Here is a 22,006-nt window from a genome sequence, read left to right as displayed (position 1 = left end):
TACTGTGGCTCCATCAGTATAGCCTATCTCATGGGAATGTGATTGCCAGTAAATCAGCAGTTTTTAAGCAATGTAAAAATTGAAGGAATCTGAACCCGATTTGATCAGGAGGCCAGTGGATGGACAACGGGGTACCTAAAAGATGTAACTCTATTCCCACTACCCCTAACAATAAAAGCAGCACATCAAACAGATGTTCACCTGCACATCTGTCAATCTTATATACTGCATCCACTGTTCCCATTGTGGCCTCTTCTACATCGGGGAAACCGAATGGAGGCTTGGGGACCACTTTGCGGAACACCCACGCTCTGTTCGCAACAAACAACTACACCTCCCAGTCGTGAACCATTTCAATTCCGCTCCCCCCCCCCCCCATATCCTTGGATGACATGTCCACCCTGGGCCTTCTGCATTGCCACAATGACGCCACCCAAAAGATGCAGGAACAGCATTTCATATTTCGCTTGGGAACTCTGCAGCTCAAGGGTATCAATGTGGATTTCACAAGCTTCAAAATCTCCCCTCCCCCGACCACATGCCAAAACCAGCCCAGCTAGTCCCCACCTCCCTAACCATTCCTCCCACCTCAAGCCCCACCCCTATCCCCTACCCACTAATCTTCATCCTGCCTCCCTGACCTGTCTGTCCTCCCTGGACTGACCTATTTCCCTCCCCCCCAACTCCCCACCTACATTCACCTTCACTGGCTCTAACCCCCGCCTCTTTGACCTGTCTGTCTCCTCTCACCCTATCTTCTCCTTCATCCATTTTCTATCCGCCTCCCCCCGCTCCCTATTTATTTCAGAATCCCCTTCCCCTCCCCCATTTCTGAAGAAGGGTCCCCACCCGAAACGTCAAGCTTTCCTGCTCCTCTGATGCTACTTGGCCTGTTCATCCAGCTTCACACCGTGTTATCTCAGATTTTCCAGCATCGGCAGTTCCCACTGTCTCAATAAAAGCAGCATGCACTTTGGAGTGTAGCGCAGTTATTTTGATAGACTTTCAGAATGATAAGATTTTGCTTCTTCATTGGCCTATTTGTGTACTAATGCCCCTCTGTAGGTTCACCATCCCCACTGCCCTATGAACTTTAATTCTCTCATCCCAAATACTATCATCATTGAAGTTAACAGCCTTCTCCCAGGGTCCCTCAGCCTCCTAGGCTGAGCCTTACCTTTCCTTGATTGAAGTCACCTGCACCCTGATGTTCCTTTACCTGCCGTCATATACCCAAAGCATACACTTTCTACCCCTGAGCTTCTGAATGCCCTCAAAACTCAAATTTCCAACTGCCCTTCTCTGTCCCTGTGACAATTTGCTCTGCTTCACTTGCCACCAAAGCACTGCACCCCCTCCCCCCAAATTTATGTATTGGCCTCTATATGAGTGATGCTCCCTTCACCCCAGATTGACTCCAGGCCAATATTCTCAACCACACTGGAACTCAGCGTTCAGAATGACTGGAGCACATCTCTGCCACTCAGTGGACAACACACGCATGATCCAAGAAAATGCTTTGGGAGTGAAGAATGGCTTCTGGAGTAGAGTTGGGGAGTGAGTGGCTTCCAGATTGTGGTAGTGGGATCAACCACTATAATCCTGTGGGATAAGTCCTGTGGGGATCTGAGACATCTATCTCCCGCCAACCAAGTTAGTGAGGTGGATCCTGTGGTGTCGGCAATCAGAGAGGTCATTCACATGCAGAGGAGTGGCAGACAGGGGTGTGGGAAGCTGCAACAGTGCAGCAAATCATGTAACCATCTGGATGCTCACATGAACAAGCTGGCGAATGCCAAGGAGAATCAGGACCTGTAGTTTCAGAGTCTGCTGGAGAGGGGCACGCAACTGTACTCTGGCACCTCATAGCTGACGGCCCAGCATTAGATGGACAAGAGCCTGGTGTGCACTCCAGCTGCCCTTCCTCACAAGGAGTCTGGTTGGTACTAAGAGGCACCTAGCTGGAGGAGGAACCACACACAAGTCTATTCTCTCAGGACAACTGAGGGGGTTGGGCTCTCCACCCCACTCTGCCTGCCTCATTGAGAGCCTTGGATATTCGCACTGAGGAGGGCCAACTTGCACTGGCACAAGACCTCTTGTCACGTTTAGGCTGAAGTCAGAAGTCACATGACACCAGGTTATAGTCAAACAGGTTTATTTGAAATCTCATGCTTTTGGAGTGCGGCTCTTTCATCGGGTGAAATCACCTGACAAAGGAGCTGAACTTCGAAAACTTGTTGGACAGTAACCCGGCACCGTGTGACTTCTAACTCTGTCAACCACCGTCCAACACCCGCACCTCCACATCATGTTTAGGATATTCAGATAGGAGTGCCCAGGATCACCCAAACAATTCCCCAAGACTGACGAGCAGGTTCTCTACAAACCAGCTATAGAACCAAGGACCACATGAAGATGTGCCTGGAGGAAGAAGAAAGAAGAAAACTTTTTATGGGCCCTTTGGCATAGGGACCAATCAATTGTGTCTTAGTTTGCACTGTTTATAAAATGTGACTGCTTTCACTTTATGTATGCCCCAAATATCTTGATTATAGCATGAGGCATAACTTTATGACTACACGTGATATTCCATGGATGAATAAGAGCCTATTGCAGCGTCTGGAAGCAAGAGGATTAAGGTGGATCGAGAACAATAGATGCTTCTGAAGCCTTTGGTTTTCCACCTCTAAAAATCCCTATTCTTTTATGGCCAATCTGTCTAAATTTGTTGCTGTGAATAAGTCAGTCAGCAGTGTCTGCAACACAAACAGGAGCCTGATACATTAGGCTGACCAGGAATTGGGGACACCGCAAGTCTGCATTTTCTAGAGTATATAAGTCTCTGTGTGATGTTCCCTACCTTTAAACGTCTCATCACCAGTGAGTCCTGCAGCCCCCACTCACACAGGCCCAGTCATATGCCCTGTTCACTTGGTGTGGTTGCAGCCACTTTTTCCCACTAGAGCATGATAGAAGGCAACAGTGAACATTCCTCAGCAAGAGGCTTCTAGCCTCCACCTCAATGTAGCAGTAGCTCCAAACTTACAGCACGCCTTCCTGGTACACTTGCCTGTGAACTCCATTGTCTTTGCACCGCTGCATTCCCTACCCATCCCACCTACATGTACCTACACCTGACCACCTTTCCCCACAGTCCCTGGCGTATGAGGAGGTATCCATGCCAAGTGTACTCATGCACTGTGGTGAAGCCAGTGTGCTCCTGACTGTAGACAACATCCATTTCACATGAACGCGCCCCCCCCCCCACCTTTCCCTCCTTCACAATTCTCATGCCCCTCTCTTTTCCAGCCACCAATCCTGAGGAATAACCAGCTGCATTTCCTTCCTGCCAACTCCTTTTAGTTTCTGTGGATGGATCCAATGGACTGACTGTGGCCCACTCCCTTAGATGACCTAGCCAGACAGACCTAAACAAGAAGTGCCTCGACTCCTAACTAGTGACTGCGTATCTCTGTAACTGTTTTAGACCTACCCCTTGAACTGGCCACAATGGAGTGAAAAGACTGACCATGACCCAGACCCTGGATTGCATTGGCACGGTCCCCTGACCAAGATCATCCCAACCAAATGCCTAACCATGGCCAAACCATTGGACTGATATGGGAGGCTGTCCTTGATTTACGGAAAGGGCATTTAAATGATCATTGGATAAACATTTGGATGATAATGGAATAGTGTAGGTTAGATGGGTTCAGATTGGTTTCACAGGTCAGCACAACATCGAGGGCCAAAGGGCCTGTACTGCACTATAATGTTCTATGTTCTATGTCCTACTCTGCTGGGATCCTCTGATTATCAAGTGCCCCAATGAATTTGGTGAGGACTACTCTCTTAAGACATTGAGACATAACTGTTTGTTTGCTATTAATGCATTATGTTTGCACAAATTATTGGCAAATGTTGCAGGTATGAGATTGACAATAACATACCGCTGTACAGCATGATGTACACCTCTTGATTGAGGACTGCTGATGTGATTGTAACTAACTAGCACAGCAAAGCAAGGTAGGGACGATGCAAGGAGGTGCGAGAGAACAAGCAAGTATTAACAAGCTGCAAACTGGTCCAATCCATGAGTTAAGACCCTGTTCACACTTGGAGTCCCTGCTGTAGTATTTCAGCCTCAGTTGCCTGTGTGCTTCCAGAGCCCCCTGCCAGTGTATCGGTGAGGTGCCATGATGATTGTGAGAGATTGGCAAATGCTAACTGCCAATGTCTCCTGGATGAGATGTGCATGCTGCTGGTTCCTGTGAATCATATCCTGCAATGATACAGTTTGTTCATACACAACATGGAGATCATTTGGAGTAATTTACCAAGTACACATTCTGGTTTCCATGTTAATTTATCTCTATGTCTGATTTGTTTGATGAAATATAAACTGAATATTAATTATTTGAGTTGTGCTGTTAACAACTCACGGCTGCCTAATGCGAAACTCTCCTCTGTGCTTGTCAAAAGCAGGAAAGATGGAGCAAGATGCTCCCAATGTCAAGATGGGCCTCGCTAGAATTTGGATCTGATTCTGGCGTGCAAAGCTGAGTTATCACATTAACATAGCTTACTCCAAACATCAAAATCAAATTATTCCTGGTACGGTTTAAGAGGAGCTTTAATCCAGTTAGCAAGGCCTGAACTGAGAGTGATACGTACAGGGAAAACAAGTGAGATGAGAGAAAAGGCATTTCTTTCTTTCACACCAATATCCTTAATGATTGAGAAAGGATGAGCATCATTATGCCCAGACTTGACTGTCTTGGCTGATTTTATTTAGTTTACATTTGATTATAAATTCACAGCACTGAAATCTTTCAGTGGATGCGTGCCTGAGAAAGTACTGACTGATATGCCTATCAGTGGAGCCATTGCTTACAAGGAGAATAATGGGTCTGTGATAAAGGTACCCTACATTAATTCAAAATAGATTTTCTGAATGAATGATACACGATATTGACTGTAAATTGACTGTAACTTGAATGAAGTTTTTTTTTCTATTCCTTTGCGGGATGTGAGCGACACTGGCTGGCCAGCATTTCTTGCCCATCCCTAGTTGCCCTTGAGATGGTAGGGGTGAGCTGCTGCCTTAAACTGTTGCATTCCTCCTGCTGTGAGTTGACATACAATGCTATTAGGGAGGGAATTCTAGCATTTTGACCCCGTGTCAGTTAAGGAACAGTGATATGTTTCCAAGACAGGATGGTGAGTGACTTGAAGGGGAACTTGAAGGTTGTGGTGTTCCCATATGTCTGTTGCCCTTGTTCTTCTAGATGGAAGTGGTTGTGGGTTTGGACGGTGTTGTCTGAGGATTTTTGAATTTCTGCAGTGCATCTTGTAGATAGTACACACTGCTGCAACTGATTTTCAGTCGTGGAGGGAGTGGATGCTTGTGGATGTAGTGGCAATCAAGCGGGCTGCTTTGTCCTGGATGGTGTCAAGCTTCTTGAGTGTCGTTGGGGCTGCACTCATCCAGGCAAGTGGGGAGTATTCCATCACACTCCCAACGTGTGCCTTGTAGATGGTAGACAGGCTTTGAGGAGCCAGAAGGTGAGTTACTCGCTGCTGTATTCCTCGCTTCTCGCCAGATCTTGTGTTTATGTGGTGTGTCCAGCTGAATTTCTGGTCAATGATAACCCCCAGGATGTTGATAGTAAGGGATTCAGTGATGGTAACACCATTGAATGCCAAAGGGTGATGGTTAGATTGTCTCTTACTGGTGATGGTCATAGCCTGGCATTTGTGTGGTGCGAATATCACTTACCACTTGGACATTGTCTGGATCTTGTTGCATGTGAACATGGACTGCTTCAGTCAAGAATGGTGCTGAACATTGTGCAATCATTGGCAAACATCTCCATTTCTGACCTTGTGATGGAGGGGTGGTCATTGATGAAGCAGCTGAAGGTGGTTGGGCCAAGGACACGATGCCGAGGAGCTCCTGCAGAGATGTCCTGGAGCTAGGCTGATTGATCTCCCACAACCACGACTGTCTTCCTATGTGTCAGGTGTGGCTCCAACCACTGGAGTGTTTGCCCCCTGATACCCATTGATTCCAGTTTTGCTCGGGCTCTTTGATGACACACTCGGTCGAATGCAGCCTTGATATCAAGGGTTGTCACTCTCACATCACCTCTGGAATCCAGGTCTTTTGTCCATGTTTGTACCAAGGCTGTAATGAGGTCAGGAGCTGAGTGGCCCTGGCGGAACCCAAACTGGACATCACTGAGCAGGTTAGCGCTGAGCAGGAGCTGCTTGATTACACTGTTGATGACACCTTCTATCATGTTACTGGTACTTCAAGTGGCAAATATTCATCAGTGTTGTCCACAAATACATTTAATAAGGCAAAACAATGAAAGATTATTCTATTAAAGACTAGAAGTAATTTAGCTCCTCAGCTTAATTACACAAATAAGTAGTGGTGTTTAATGTAATTTGAGTCTGGATATCTAATGTTGGGAATTCTCGTTGTTATGCTTGTTTTGTGTCTGAGTCTTAACATGTTTCTTAGGTGACCAGCCTCTAGACATTGCACAAACCATTATAACATTAAGGACCAGCGGCCTACTCCATTGAGAGAGACAGAGACACACTGCATTGAAGTCCATTAATGTATTTTGATATGGGACCCTCTTTTTTTTTTCAGATGAGCAGGTATTGAACTCCTGATATTAAGTGGAATAGGCAAGCCTGGCTGGACATATTCGGGGAAGTGTTGACTTCTGCCACTATAACTGAAAACTAGTGATGTGGCACAAGTGGATCCTAAATGAACTTCAATGGGAAACACATTTCCTCTAAGCAAATTACCAGGATGGGCCTGCAGCAAGGATTGATTAAATTTTGGAGAAAAGAAAAGTTTTAGTCTCTCTTTAGACATCCAACCTACAGTCAACATCATGGCTTCAAATGGAGATAAAAAGCAGCTCAAACTCAGGAGGAAATTTGTTTTTGATTTTTGATTTGATTTCTGATGAAGGGTCTAGGCCTGAAAAGTCAGCTTGCCTAAGATGCTGCTTGGCCTGCTGTGTTCATCCAGCTCTACACCTTGTTATCTTGGATTCTCCAGCATCTGCAGTTCCAATTATCTATGATAAAATTTTAACCCCACTGCAAAGCCTCTTCTAAAGATGCCTAACCTGAAGAAGTTACCCTCTTCCCTCTGGACAAACCTCAATTTTTGATGAAGGGTGTAGGCCTAAAATGTCAGCTTTCCTGCTCCTAAGAAGCTGCTTGGCCGGCTATGTTCATCCAGCTCCACACCTTGTTATCTAGGAATTTGTTTTATTCTGTCCTGTTCATCCCTGTCATCTAAATGATTTTATTTAGAGGTTTGAAGTAGGCTGGTCAGTGCTAAGCTCAATGCCATGGCAATGTGTGCCTGTGATTATTGACCCAGCTGGCACTGAGGTCCTAATCCGTTGAGGGTCTGCTAGTTGCAACAAATATGGCGCAGATGAGCAGAAGAGAAAAAATCACTGCTTTGGCAAAGTCCAGTCTATGCAGCCTCTTGTAGAGTCCCTACAGTACAGAAGGAATCATTTGACCCATCAAGTCTGCACTGACCCTCCAAACTGCATTCCACTTAGACCCTAATCCCCACAACCCCAAATTTACCATGGCCAATCCAGCGAACCAGCACATCTTTATGACACAGGAGGAAACCCACTCACTCAGGGAGACAACGCCATGCAGACAGTTGCCCAAGATTGGAATTGAACTCAGGTCCCTGGCACTGTGCCACCGCAGCCACCAATCCACCCTTTCCTGCTTAAAATCTCCAGGATTGCTCTATTCGATCTCTGGGAGATTGACGCTGAACCCTGTAGATGCCCAGTCATTCCAGAAGAGTTGTTGACTCTATCCCAACCTATTTCAAGCTCAGAAAACCATGGGTATTTTTTTCCGTTTATTCATATTTCCTGTGTTCATTATATATAATCTGAAAATTAATGTTGGTTTGAAATGTTTTACTGTTTGAAACTGTATGATACAAACTGTTATGAATGTTTTAAACTTTTTTTAAGTCTATAGACAACTATCTGGCTAATTCCAACTTGTTTCACCTTCAAAGACATTGAAAAGAGTACTACCAAATGAACCAAACTGACACATTCACAACTAATAAATATGAAATATATCCACTATCTGGTTGTTCTCTGTCCACATAATGTACTGAGCATCCACTTTACTCTTGGTGATGTAGTATTGATTCCCAGCTCTGTGACATGTACACAGCTGCTGTCTTTCAGCACCTTCCAAGTAACACCCACCCCCCACCACTTTCACTTTTCGAACTGTTATGACAAATCTACTAACCTCTGCGATATGTATGCGTGTCCTATTTATTCATGGAACGTGGGTGATGGTGGCAAGCTGAGAATCTGTCGCCCATCCTTAATGGCCCTTGAAACAGTTAAATGTCAATCATCATGATGGCTAGAGTCACAGGCAAACTGAGTAAGGATGACAAATTTCCTTCCCTAAAGGCCATTAGTGAACAAGGTGACAGTTTCATAATCCCCATTACTGCAACTAGCCATCAACTCCAATTTTTAAAAAAATTGAGTTCAAATATCATAAGGTGCTATAAGTTGAATTGACCCCAGTCTTGTGAGCTTGCCTTCAACAGGGTGTTTTATCTGATGTGACAATGCTTATCTTATATCCTACAACATAAGATGTGCATGAAGATGGTGATATTGAAGAATTCAACAAGTTATTTAATGTAGTTATGTAATAGGCACAAATGTTTCATTACAGTATTTGGGCGAGTATTAAGCTCTAAGTTTACAACAGAGGAACATGCTTCTAGTTGAGTGTCATATGATAGGTGATAAGATGGAGTTTCAGGTCTTTGTATCTGTAAGTCACCTGATGTTATAAAATGATTATATCATTCTGCTGTCTCTTAAAGGCACACTCTGTGAGATGTAACACACTAAGAGCAGTAACCTGGGCTTTGGGATTATGATTTGCCCAAAGAAGAGTCAGTCATTCTGGACTCAAAATGTTAACTCAGTTTCCCTCTCTGCAAGTACTGCCAGACCTATGAGTTTCATCAGCATTTTGTTTTTAAATCTTGATTATTAGCCTAGTGAAATTGTGAACATGCCTCCTCCTACCCTCCAATATATTTTCCTTTTCAGGTGATATGAGTTGCTGATTGAGGAAAGTCCTAATTTTAATTCCAGATGAATAGGGGAAAGAAGAGTAGCAAAGCTTCCTGCCCTTGGCCACATGAAAGATGGGTGATTTTTAATTCTGAGGGGGCAGGGTATGTGCGTGCATGCATATATACTCTCATTCAGTTGCCAGTTGGAAATCGGGAGGAAACCAATGGGTGTGAGGGAGCAGCTAGAGCTAGGAACCAAATGAACGAACAGTGAGTAACTCCTGGTGATGGGATTTTTCAGGGGGGCTCCACTGCTAAAGAAGGAGAGCCTAGGCCAAATAAGGCTTAAACTTGCGTATTTAGAATTCCAAGACCTGGCAAAGGAAGTTTTGTTTTATGTTTAATAGTTAAAATTTAACCTGTTCGGGCCAGAATTGCTCTGTGTCTCCTTCTATTATCACCTAATGTTTCCACGTTCAGGCCATTGGTTACAAAAGCAGGGGAACTTTAAACAGTATTACAATTATGGCTCAGCCTGTACATTCAAACAAGCATTGCTCCCTCCCTCACAGAATCAGGCTAAAATTAGAAATGATAGAAAAGGAAAGAGATGTAGGCAAGTGTGTCTCTCCAGCAATTTTAACTGACTGCTTGTCTTTCACTGGGTGAGCATGGCTTAAATCGCCCCTTAAGAGTCTTTGGACATGAAGGGCAGGAATTTGGTTCCGGAGCCCTGACACTGGTATCCGGATGAATTACAGGCTGGGAAGCCAATAAAGCAACTTCATCCAACTAAAATGGTAGCCTATTCCCAAGGATGGAGAACCAATAGGAGGCTGTCCAGCACTGGAGAACTAGCAACCTCGCTGTCAGAGGTAGGCACTGCTGACGTATTTGGAGGGCTGACAAGGGTGTTTCAAAATGGAGGCACTGTCAGAAGGCCCTTCAAGTGTTTAAAAATAAAATGTGGCCATAGCTATTTTACTGGAATAGGGTGGCACGGTGGCTCAGTGACTAGCACTGCTGCCTCACAATGCCAGGGACCTGGGTTCAATCCCACCCTTGGATGATTTCTGTGTGGAGTTTGCACATTCTCCCTGTTTCTGCCAGGTGCTCTGGTTACCTCCCACAGTCAAAAGACACACAGTTTCGGTAGATTGGCCATGCTTAAATTGCCAATAGTGCCCAAGGATGTGTAGGTTAGGTGCCTTAGCCAAGGGAAATGCAAGTTAGGGGATGTGTCTAGGTCAGATGCCCTTCAGAGGGTTGGTGTGGATGTGTTGGGCCGAATGGCATTTTTATTTTACAAACACTGTGACACATCATAATGGCTGCCAGCAGTGAGGGGGATGGGGGAGAGAATGCTGCTGGTTGATGATGGTAAAGATTTAGAGGAGACATCACTGACAACCCCTCAGCCACCTTTTACAAGGCACCTATATCCTCAGCCTCAGCGGAGCCTGTCTGTCACCTGGAAATATCCAGATGGTGGGTAGCGATAGCCTCAATTGGCACTTCCGTTGGACTAATTGACAACCTGCCATGGCTATTTACAGTAATATAATCCACTGATTGATGATTGGAAATGACAGTGTAAAGCCTTTGGCGGCTTATTTCTGACAAACATTAAATGCTGCTTAGTACATCCACACAAACCGAGACAAGCTTATCACAGATCAGTTGTCATGCTGTAGATAAAGGACTAATAAAACATAATTCAACAATCTTTACAACTAAAACAAAAGAAAAACCAGAGGAAGAAAGCTGGTTGTTTACAACTGGTTTTGTGGTTTTTCAGCCAAACTGATCTTTCACTAAGAGGTCAAGTCCAGCCCAGAGAAAATGCTAATGTCCAGGTTGAGATGGAAACCATACAACTATTTTCAAGACTCTAACTGTAGTAGAGAACTATTGATATTGATGATATTCACTTACCTATTTCTGTTTATAAAGCCATAAAATATTGCCTGTGGAGAAAATGTTTTGCTGTTCACAGTGATGTTCATTGATTTAATAACTATAAGTCAACATTCTGTAAGTTCATGTATTTTTGTCATCTTAAGCATTATGTGGAACAGAAGAAATGATTTGTTATCTTGTAGCCTGTGTTTTTATTTGAGAGGCTCACTTGGTAGATTCAAAGGAAGTGGTACTGGGTTTCAGTCGAAACAGGAGCTGTAACAGCTTAAAGAGCAACAAGTTTCACTGTGCCACCACCTTATCAAGCAGCAAACAGGATTAAAAGTATTAGTCATGTTCTTCTCATGAATACCTTTTCCTGGAAAGTATTCGCTCAGTTCAAGGTATCTTGCCGCACCTGAAATCTGAGAAAGCACTATGGATAAGTTAGAAAAATTATTCGTAGGTTAATAGAGCACAAAAAGATAACACACACAAATGACAAGCCTCTGCCCCTATTTAAATGGTCAGGTAAACTATTTGGAATAAAGTAGTGAAATATCATGCAAACACATTAAAACTTCTCCCTCAACAATTGTCAATATATGCTTTCCAAACTGGTATTTCTGCTTTTCTAATGTTGATTGTTAGTATTATTTTGGAAGTGCTAATTCATAATTGAAACAAGTCATTGCATCTTTTAACTATTTATTATTTTATCTAGGCCTGTCTGCAGCAGCATCACTCCTGTCCCTTGCTTGGATGATTGCTTCCTACCAGAAGATTCTCCGTGAGTCCAGAGATGACAAAATGCCTATGTCTTACAAGGCTGCTATCACACAGATTCTTTGGCACCTCTTTACCATTGCTGCTCGAGTAATTGCATTTTCCTTGTTTGCCTCCGTTTTCCAGTTATATTTTGGAATTTTTATTGTGAGTCACTGGTGCATCATGACCTTCTGGATCATTCATGGGGAAACAGACTTCTGTATGTCCAAGTGGGAGGAGATCATTTATAACATGGTTGTTGGAATTATCTACATTTTTTGTTGGTTTAATGTAAAGGAAGGGAGAACTCGGTGCCGGATGCTCATCTACTACTTCATTACGTTTTGTGAAAATGCTGCCTTGACTGTGCTGTGGTACTTGTACAGAGATTCCCGTACAACAGACTTTGAAGCCTTAATAATAGTTTGTGTAGTGTTCAGTAGTTTTGCTCTTGGAATATTCTTCATGTTTATATATTATGGTGCTTTGCACCCAAATGGACCAATGTTTGGGTCACAAGGAGGGTGCATTGGTGGAGAACAAGACACTGCTACACACATACCTGCGCAGGTTATAACAGTTCCACCCCGAGCAATGACCCAGTGTCGGACTACAGTTGGTGAGCAAGTGCCAGCTGATCGAGACAGTTGCATTCCTGTATTCCAGGTAAGGCCCAGTGTGCCACCAACACCAGTGTCACGCACACTGCGAACAGAAGGGCCTGTTATCAGGATTGACTTACCCAGAAAACGGTATCCTGCTTGGGATGCGCACTTTATTGACAGGAGGCTGCGCAAAACCATCCTCGCCTTGGAATACACCTCACCTGCCACTCCGCGTCTCCAGTACAGAAACCTTAGCTTCACACATGAAGTACTGGAATATGAAACTACTGTGTAGTCGCATACAAGCAGAGCTAGGTGCATGAAATAAGTTTACCCTTCCAAAAGGGTTCAAGCCAATGTAGAATAATGGTGCACTGCAAGGGTCACCCAACCCTGACCATGATGCATCATATTAGTGTGCAGAAGGCCTGTATCCACAAATGTGTCTTCAAAGGAGTTGTAAAAAGGTATTGATGCAACATTCCAACTCTGATTGAGTGGGATGGTCAGGGTTTTTTTTTTGTTCTCGCCTTTTACAGTAAATGGTCTTATGGTTGTCAAAAAGAAGTGAAAATGGGTGTGCTGAAGATTACATCACTCGAACATGAATGGCTGCACACCGGTAACTGAATGTTATCTTGGGCTTAAATGTGGAAATACCAAACTTCCGTTCGTTCTCTGATTATTTGCAAAAAAAGTATCATGGTTTGCATGTTATGGTTGAAGAATCATGTCCAAATTTTACTGCAGCTTATTCTCCTTAACTGAAAGTTGTTTCTTAAAACCTGTAAAAAAAACTATTTGTCAAGCAGTGACCAAATGTGAAATTAATAACAATACAACTTTGATACTATGTGAAGTTTGACAGCAGGTATTGTCTGAGCTTTCAATATCCGTGTACCCCATATGAATAATTTTGATGTAAACAGAATAGAACATTGACTTTAGTTTGAAGGTGTGGCAGTTCTGACAATGGAAGGATGTTGTGCACTCTATTGAAAGAACTATTTTGTTCTGCAAAACGAAATGTAGACCATTACAGTAACTGGGTTGTGTGTTGTGATAAACATTGAAATGTAATTTCAATGCAAAAAACATGTAAAGCTGCAATATAGAATAGTAAGGTATCATGACATTTTCAAGCATTTAGCAAAACATTTGACACTCTTTTTATTCCAAATGTACATAACACATATCTTGTGTCACTTTTAATATCTTATTTAAAATCATGCAAATACTGCAGAGCAAATTCTCAGGAAAAATAGCTTCAAATCATGTTTAAAATATAGTGAATACTGACATTTTTGTGTTGGAGGCCCTGAATAAATTTTATTTTGCAATACGTACAAATTGTCATGAGCTGTATGCGGAATAATATTTTGATAGATGTATTCTGTTAAAATGTCAGACTTACTTTCTATATTATACTGCAGCTTTAAGCAATGAATGGGTGAGCATACCTATAAAGTTACATTAATCAAAAAAATTAACCTGTCTTTTTGAGAATACTTGTGTCTGAAGCAGAAAGTCCACTCCGGTAATGGTTTGTCAACCTCCAAGTCTAACCTATGCTGTTTATATGTCAGTTTTCCAAACTACTTGGTCCTTGCATTCACAGATGGGGCAAGGGCAAGACAGGCAGGGTCTTTGACTGCTGCAGCATATTGTGTTCTCTAATAAGGTGTATATCTATATGAGATGGTACAATGATTGGAATCAGAATACTGTGCCAAATCAGAAGAGTGTTGCCTTTCACCTGTCTGCTGAGTAATTGTGTGAAATTAAATATTTCCATGTTATTGCTGAAGCAGACATGAGGTACATGTTCAGTCTGATTGCAAGGCAGTGAAACAGGTGCTAATTCATAGCTGTAGTGTATGAAGATTGAAGAATGAATGCTTTTTAGGAATAAACACATTTTACCAAGGGCTTTTTGTTCCCTGTGGAGGTTTAAATCAAGCACCAGTGCTGCCTGTAGTGTAGATATTCAGTGTCACTTAATGTTGTCTAAATATGAAAAGTCTAAGGTCGTAAACTATAGTGTAGTAAACTATAGCTTGCAGTGATATACTGTAATGATTCAGGAAAGAAGCTTTTAAACTTAGTTTGACAATATTCAAGTTGTTCCAGAATTATAAGGACTCTATTAGTATGAAACAAACCTCATTTTCTTCTTTCATTCCAATCCCTCTGAGTGCTTTACAACTTACATTTACTTTGAAAGGAGTTTACCAAAAGAATTAAAGAATAAAACCACTTTACTATTACCATATATTACATTTATCACAAATAATTTCGGGAACTCTACCTGTGTAGAAATATGCAACTTTGCAGTGAAGAAAATGACACTTCAGCTTAGTAATTAAATCCATTCATGTCCTTAGAATTTGCCTCTCAGGAGCATATTAAAAACCGACATGTAATTCTATATTTAAGCTGTGGTACTAACATAAAAGTTAAATAGCAGCACTGATTCATGTGAAATTAGATGTGGCATAGATATAAGGTAGGTTATAAACTACACAGTTTTATCTCTGCAGAGAGCCAACAGGATGCAACAGGGCCAATGAAGTAACTCTGGTGCTTACCTTTGAGATTTGCGCAATTAGTTCACAAAAAAATCTTTGAAATGGAATAGAACAAACCTGCAATATGTTATTAATGAACACTTTCTAATTGCATACAAGATAATCATGCTTATCAATGGTAGGAAAAGTAAAATCTTGTCACTCTTAATAGTAGAATGGTATTTTGATAATTAGAAAAACTTGAAACTCCATAATGTAAAAGACATCAATAGGCATATTGGTATACTGATTAAAAATAAAACACCAAAATGACAAGAAAAACACTTCTGAAATTTAGTCACAAAGAGAAACCACTGGAATAGGTGAAATACATGTGAAGTTTACTGAAGTATTTACAATTAAGCATTTTTTTTGTAAACACGTATGGACAAAATCATGGGTATATGTTAAAGATACTGATAGTTAAAACATATTTTTGATCCATGTTTCCTTGTAACTATTATGAATGAGATTATGATTTGTGGGGCACCGATAATAAAGATAGCTATTGCCACAATTGCTATATCTTAAAATGTTTGTATAATTATATCCCTAATTTGAAGCCTTACTTTTATGCACCTCCATGGACCAGACTGTTGTTTATTGCCTGATGCAAAAATTAGTGAGATGATGTTAAACAGTGCCTACTTAGGGTCCTCATACAGTCTCATTAATAAGGGCACTGTCCAGTGTAGTACTAAGCAAAGCAGAGCCTAAGATCCCATTTGTAATTGGTGGTTTGTTTTTGTTTTCAGGGGCCTCATCTGAGGTGGACGTAGGAGGGCTACAATTAGCTTTAGTAACATCATACTAGGGAATAGGGAAAAAACACCTAAAGTTGTCACTCAGTTAACTATCAATGACTTACGCTGAAAAATGCATTTCTTTTGATGCCAGCTAAAGACAAGATTTGACACATTATGTTGTCCCCATTAACCAAGTAACTAACTAATCAAGCCACTATCCTGATTCATACTTGCAGTATGCAGCAAGTTGTATTCACAGAGGGTGTGTGGATGCCTGCGGAAGCACAACCCAGCAAGATTTGGGGAGAACACCTGGGCAAGGAGAATAACTATGTTTGGACACGCATGAGAATGGGATTAATATTTTAGGTAGAACTGGCTAATTGATAATGAGTGCAAGCGTCAGTTTACACAGTTAGTGGCTTTTATTTTCAATGTTACTAACTAGGTATATTATTCCAATTACTGTATGTGAAGACTACAACAAGGCACTATAATTGAGGCACCCAATACTCATTCTATTGCAAGTGCTCACATAAATTTAGTCTTTATACAGAGCTAAAATAATATACATAAGGAGCAGTGAATCCAACTGGAAATTGTGACTAGTTAATGACACCAAACTACGAAGTGAACAAAGAGGCATTAAACAGCTGTATGTTAGAGTTTGATGGGAGATTTACTAATCACAGTGAAACTTCTATAGATGAAACCGATAGAATATTGCATTGTTCAAACAGCATGTTGAACAATTGTATCTGTATCATAAAATGCATCTTTATTTGGGGATTAGACATGCAATTATTAAGAATCTATTATGGGCATTATATTTTGTTCACAACTTGGAAAGCCATTATAAAGGGGCTAATAATAGAACCCAGGTTTGATGTCTTCTGCTAATAAATGAAGCTGACTTCAGTAAGGGGACAAATTATACACCATTTCCAAAGAAAATCTGTGTGGTGGTTATAGTATATTTGTAACTGCATGAATGAAAAAATCATTGAGATTTATCAAAATTCTTTTGACTGTACTGCAATATCATTGCTTTATTACATTATTATTTAAGAAAATTTTAAGTTTGATCAATGACATAAGCTTCAGATATAATGAGATTAACAAAGACTGCGTTGAAAAATACAATGATTATTTACAGAATTATTTACAATTCTAACTATACAAAGTGTGCCATTTGAATACTCATATTTTGTTCCATGATGTGATCGGTTGTTTTTATTTTTAGTGGAATATCTACCTCAGATGTTTGTTATAAAATTTTCCCTTATTTCTGTTGTCCCCCAATCAAAAGAGAATTAATAGTTATTTTATCATAATGTAGCGAAGCAGAGTATATCCATTTTTCTTTGTGCTATTTGTTGAGAAACTAATTCCATGTTATATTTACCTAACCATGTAAAAGAATATTTCACTTTGGGAAAGATGAAATACATGTGCCCATGCTGTGACTCATCTTTTGACATTGCTATAGCCTACCTTCTCACCTCAGCAATGGCTCTCTGTGCACTTTGATTGTTCCATTCATAATTTTGCATCTTCTTTGCTGCCTGTAACTAAAGAAAAAGCAATTTTTTAAAATTACTGACTCTATCTTATGTTGTTACATGCTTTGTCATCACAAACAATGAAACTTAACTTTAACAACAAAAATGCAGAGCATATCTATAGAAAAACTGCACCAATTTTGCCTATTTCGTTCTGAGAGAGCAAAAGATTTTTGTGAACATCAGTGAAAATGGAAATTTTATTAGTATGGTGCAGTTTGTAAGATCCTAAATAAGTTAAACATGTTTGAGGAAGATAATCCAGCCCATATTAATTTATGTACACAGAAGAACCATACAGTTTTTCAACACAACCTTTCCCCTACTTTGAGCGTACCATTGTTTTACTAATGCAGTCAGAATTTTCAGCAAAGTTCCTCAGTTCTGAGGAAGGGTCACCGTACCAAAAACATTAATTCTGTTTTTTCCTTCATACGTGCTGCCAGACCTGCTGAGCTTTTCCAGCAACTTTGTTTTTGTTCCTCAGTTTTCAGCAACCCCACCCTATTTAAAGTAGTGATTGCTGTCTGTGAGAAGAACAGCCTCTAATCAGTCATAAAGATTTTATTTTAGTTTGAATCTCTCATTACCAAAAGATGTGTGAAACTCTCCCTTTTTTTTGTTTCTGGAAATGGCAAATTGTTCCAATTTCTTCAATAGCTGAGATAAGAGTGGCTGCTAGTCATACAGAAAACATTATGGACATTATTTTGTGGCATAGCATGTTTCCGACCAAAAGATGTCTGAGCATGAAGTATTTTTAAAAAAAATTCTGACAATATTATTATTTTAATTCAGTAATCAGTCTCTAAACTTATACTTGCTTAAATAATTCAAGTATGGGGGAAAATTAATCAATTTTTATTTCTTTTTCAATGGGCCCTGAATATATAAAGCTCTAAATGAACTGATGGCGTAATGAGATCAAAATACCAAATACGAGTGAATGAACACTCGTAATTTGAAGTATATTTAATTCTTAATATTTAATAAGAGTTTCATAGTTAAGCATCATACCCTTAAATAGTACATTCACAGCACATGGTACAAATGCATAGGCTTTAAATTCACTCCTTTTGTGTTCTCTTTGAATTCCATTTTTTAAAAGTCTCCTAAAATGATAAGACTCATGGGCACACACCAAATAAATTCAGAAGTCTTTAACTGACTTCTGTTAAAGTAATGGTGACCAAGAGTGATTTTTAAATACATTAGTTGAAGTTCAATTTTAGTCATGTTGTACTCCAACACCTGGATTTGCCACAGTGGTGATGAGTGGAGAGGATGTTAGTAATAGTGATGACAGGATATAGAAGTACTCAATTCAGCACGCTGCTGGCTTTTCATAACCTGCTTTGTTCCTCCTTGCTTGTTCTTTAGCACCCGCAATGCCATGACATTGAATCTCTGAGACAATGGCAGAGAATAAGGAATGTTTGCAGAAGGGTGAAGCAGTACAGCTCCAATAAAAGGAGAACATTCATGACTAAAATTTGGCGGCATTTTAACTTCGGTAGATGTCTATATTGTTCAATGCTATTTATTTTCTGTTTATTTTGCTTTGTGATTAATGAAGTTGCCATCTAAAGTGGTGTTTATTCCCACTTCAACCTTGAGTTTTGGTAATAGTAACCTTGTTAATCATAGCTAATTTATTTGTAATTAAGATATCTAGTGGGTCTACATTATAGCCCCATTAATGTTAGGAAAGTTATCAATGAATGAAAAAAAAAGATGAAAATCTTTCAAGGTACAGCATACTGAATATTGATAACCTATGACAACACAGGTTACTAATGTATTATATCACCCTTTTCCAAAATGTTGAGTACATTCTGTCTTTGGCTTCACTAATCATCATATATTGTCTTATGATAATTTTCCAATAAACTTTTAAGCATTCATTAAAAAATTAATTTTTATCACCCTTAGTAGAATAATTTTATACTATATGTTCTGGATTTTAATACAAGTTATGACTTAGACTATGCAATTCTTTTTATTCCAGAAGAAGTTTTTAGAAATAGACAACCTCTAAGATGTGAACAAACATCAAAACTTTTATAATCTTACATTTCTGAAAATGAATATAGTTAAATTTTACTAAGTTTATCATATCAAACATCTCTTTTACAGATTGTAGTCTTTCCACTATCAGTAAACCTATATTAAAACTTTGCCATGGAATGTCGTATTGGCATTGAGGTAATATAATTCCTTTCCTGCGACCACCTAATTTTTGATACTAATTAGCATGTAACTATTTTCGTGAAAATGCAAGCAATTAAGATGGACTCTGGACATGATACACATTTCATGCAGTTTGATTGTATTGATGCTAACTTACGACGTAACACTTCCTTTAGATTCCATAAAGCATCGTTCTATTCTGTCTAACCGTATATCTATTTTATGTGGATGTGTTTTTGCTTGGGGTATGCAGTGATTAATTCTGGTATAGTTTGCAGTGCATTGTGTGAACGTTCTCCCATTTTACTGTATAAATGCCTCCAATTTGCAACTTCAGCAATTATCCAGCAAAGCGGTGTGTTGGCACCTCACAATGCACTTTATAATTTGCAGACACTGCTTTCATTGAAGTGACATGTAAAAATCTTTACATTCTACAGATTCTAAATCATTCATTAATCACATTAATAACGCATGATGCCACCAATGGGTGGGTGATATAATATATTGGAATCAAATATTGCCATCTTTCTTATTACAGTATCAGTACTGCCGTATTCGATATATGATATTTACATGGATACCAAATGCCTTTTCCTTCAATGAGTAGAAAATATTACATTATTTCTTAAGAACCTTTTAAGCTGTATGTGCTTTTTATCTTAGTACCATAGAAAATTCACTTGCTCTGTGAAAACAGTGAACATTCATCCCATCCACATATATATAAATAATTAGCAGTACTGGTTTTATCCATTCTGCTTCCTACATGTACTGTATATGAAAGGCTGTATGTATAATTGAGGATGTAATCAATATCTTTTTTGGGTGTTGGCAGCTCAATTGGCTGCTACATTACAACAGCTAGTGATGATTGTGTATACTGCTTTATTTAGTGGAAATAAGCTGTGAGGTAAAATGTCTCATTTTTGTGTTCCTGTAATCAGTTTTGTACTATGTGGCTCAATGTTGTTTAGCACACATGACTGACTGCTTGTTCACCTAAATGATTTGAAACTGTGCATTCAACAGATAGTTTAGCTGAAAAATGATGGTTGAATCATTACAATGTTGCTTGGTTTCAAATGTCATGTGTGCTAAAACAAAGGTTATTATATGACAGCTGCTGAGTTTTTAATCAACTTTCTACCACTCCTACTGTTTTCTCAGCTGACAGATAATAGCTTTTTTAATAATTAAAAAGAGGATGGAATGAAATGTTTCATGATGTACATAGTTATATGGTGCCACCTTGTAATTTTTTTTCTTTCTGAATAATTCAGAAAAGTAATTGGGCCTGAAACTTTGTATATCACAATCTTTTGTACATTTTTATTTTGCTGCAACACAAAAAACAAAGTCATTAAAATAAATTATGCCATAACCACTTTTGCTTGATAAGATTGAATTGTCTAACTCAAAAAAAAACAAGGACTATCTTTCACCTACATTTTTCTAGCTGTTGTGTAGGGATATTTGCACATCTGAAGCCTAAATAATGGATAAAGTAGTCCGTACATCTTGGATGGCTGCTTTATTATACTTTGGGTGGCTTCCTCTTTGTACGTAGCTACAGTGAGGGCTGACAGTGCTGACACACCCTGTATCTGGGATAGCGTCATATTTTGTACATTCAAGCTAATGTTGATCATTTACTTATTCTCCTTTGCATTTACTCAATGTCTTTCTGTCCTTCATCTCGAAACAATGTGCACAAAATGACAGCATTCCCAGTTATTTACTACCTTGGATGAAAGAACAAAGGAAAAACTAGCCGTTTATTGCATATAAACTGTCATGCTGAACAAAATTATACCTTGCTGCAGATTGTAAAACAAACGAGTGATTGGGCAGCATAATTTCTGTTCTAATTTCCCTCTGCTCCTCTTATCCTTAAGTTCTGGAATGAACTTATTTAAATATATTTAAATTAGAATCCTCAAATTGCCAGCAGAGAGGGAATTTCATCAAAACGTCTGTATGAGCAAAACCCAAACCCAGTTTGAGAAAGTAATAGAACTATATTTGAGTGGATTGCACACTGGATTTTTTTCTGATATACTTTCTGCAAAATTATGTTAATATGTTTAATGCAGCATACTTTAAACTTTCACGGGCTTTTTCTCATGATTTGACATTGTTGGCTATTTTTGACAAAATAATTAGTTTGGAATTCGTTGTGACCTTTATCAAAATTTTTAAGACATTCTGTTGAAGTTGAATAAATTGTTGTATGGCCTACCATAATCAGTTAATAGTAAATCCCTTAACAGCTTTAGTTGTGTCCAGCATGCCTTCTTCCAACATATTGATTATATGTTTACGCCTGGCCTTTCTATGATTTTACTTCAATTTTTACATTGTACGTGAAAAATATGAAGACAATGTCTGAAATTAAATCTCAATTTAAAAATTTGAGGCTATCAAGGCCAAGTAAGAATTACACAAGTGACAAATTTAGTTAAAACAGCACAACTAACATTGGAATCAAATTGCTGCTGTCATGACGTAACATTTCATAGACTTTTAGAAA

At 39.7% G+C, this 22,006-nt stretch overlaps 1 protein-coding gene across 1 annotated transcript in view; it reads left to right on the top strand.

The window, feature by feature from the left end:
• LOC125461460 (XK-related protein 7-like) overlaps positions 1–20,816 on the top strand; it is a 189,495-nt gene extending 168,679 nt beyond the window's left edge. The window contains exon 3 of the mRNA XM_048550276.2: positions 11,760–20,816. Coding sequence (XP_048406233.1) covers positions 11,760–12,703 — 944 coding nt within the window. The 3' untranslated portion in view covers positions 12,704–20,816. The remainder of the gene's footprint in view (positions 1–11,759) is intronic.
• Positions 20,817–22,006: the final 1,190 nt, after the last annotated feature.

This window comes from Stegostoma tigrinum, chromosome 19 (assembly GCF_030684315.1).
Source record: "Stegostoma tigrinum isolate sSteTig4 chromosome 19, sSteTig4.hap1, whole genome shotgun sequence".
In the NCBI taxonomy this organism is placed as follows: Eukaryota; Metazoa; Chordata; class Chondrichthyes; order Orectolobiformes; family Stegostomatidae; genus Stegostoma; species Stegostoma tigrinum.
Note: the sequence above shows the minus strand (reverse complement) of the source record. Positions and strands in the feature narration are given on the sequence as shown.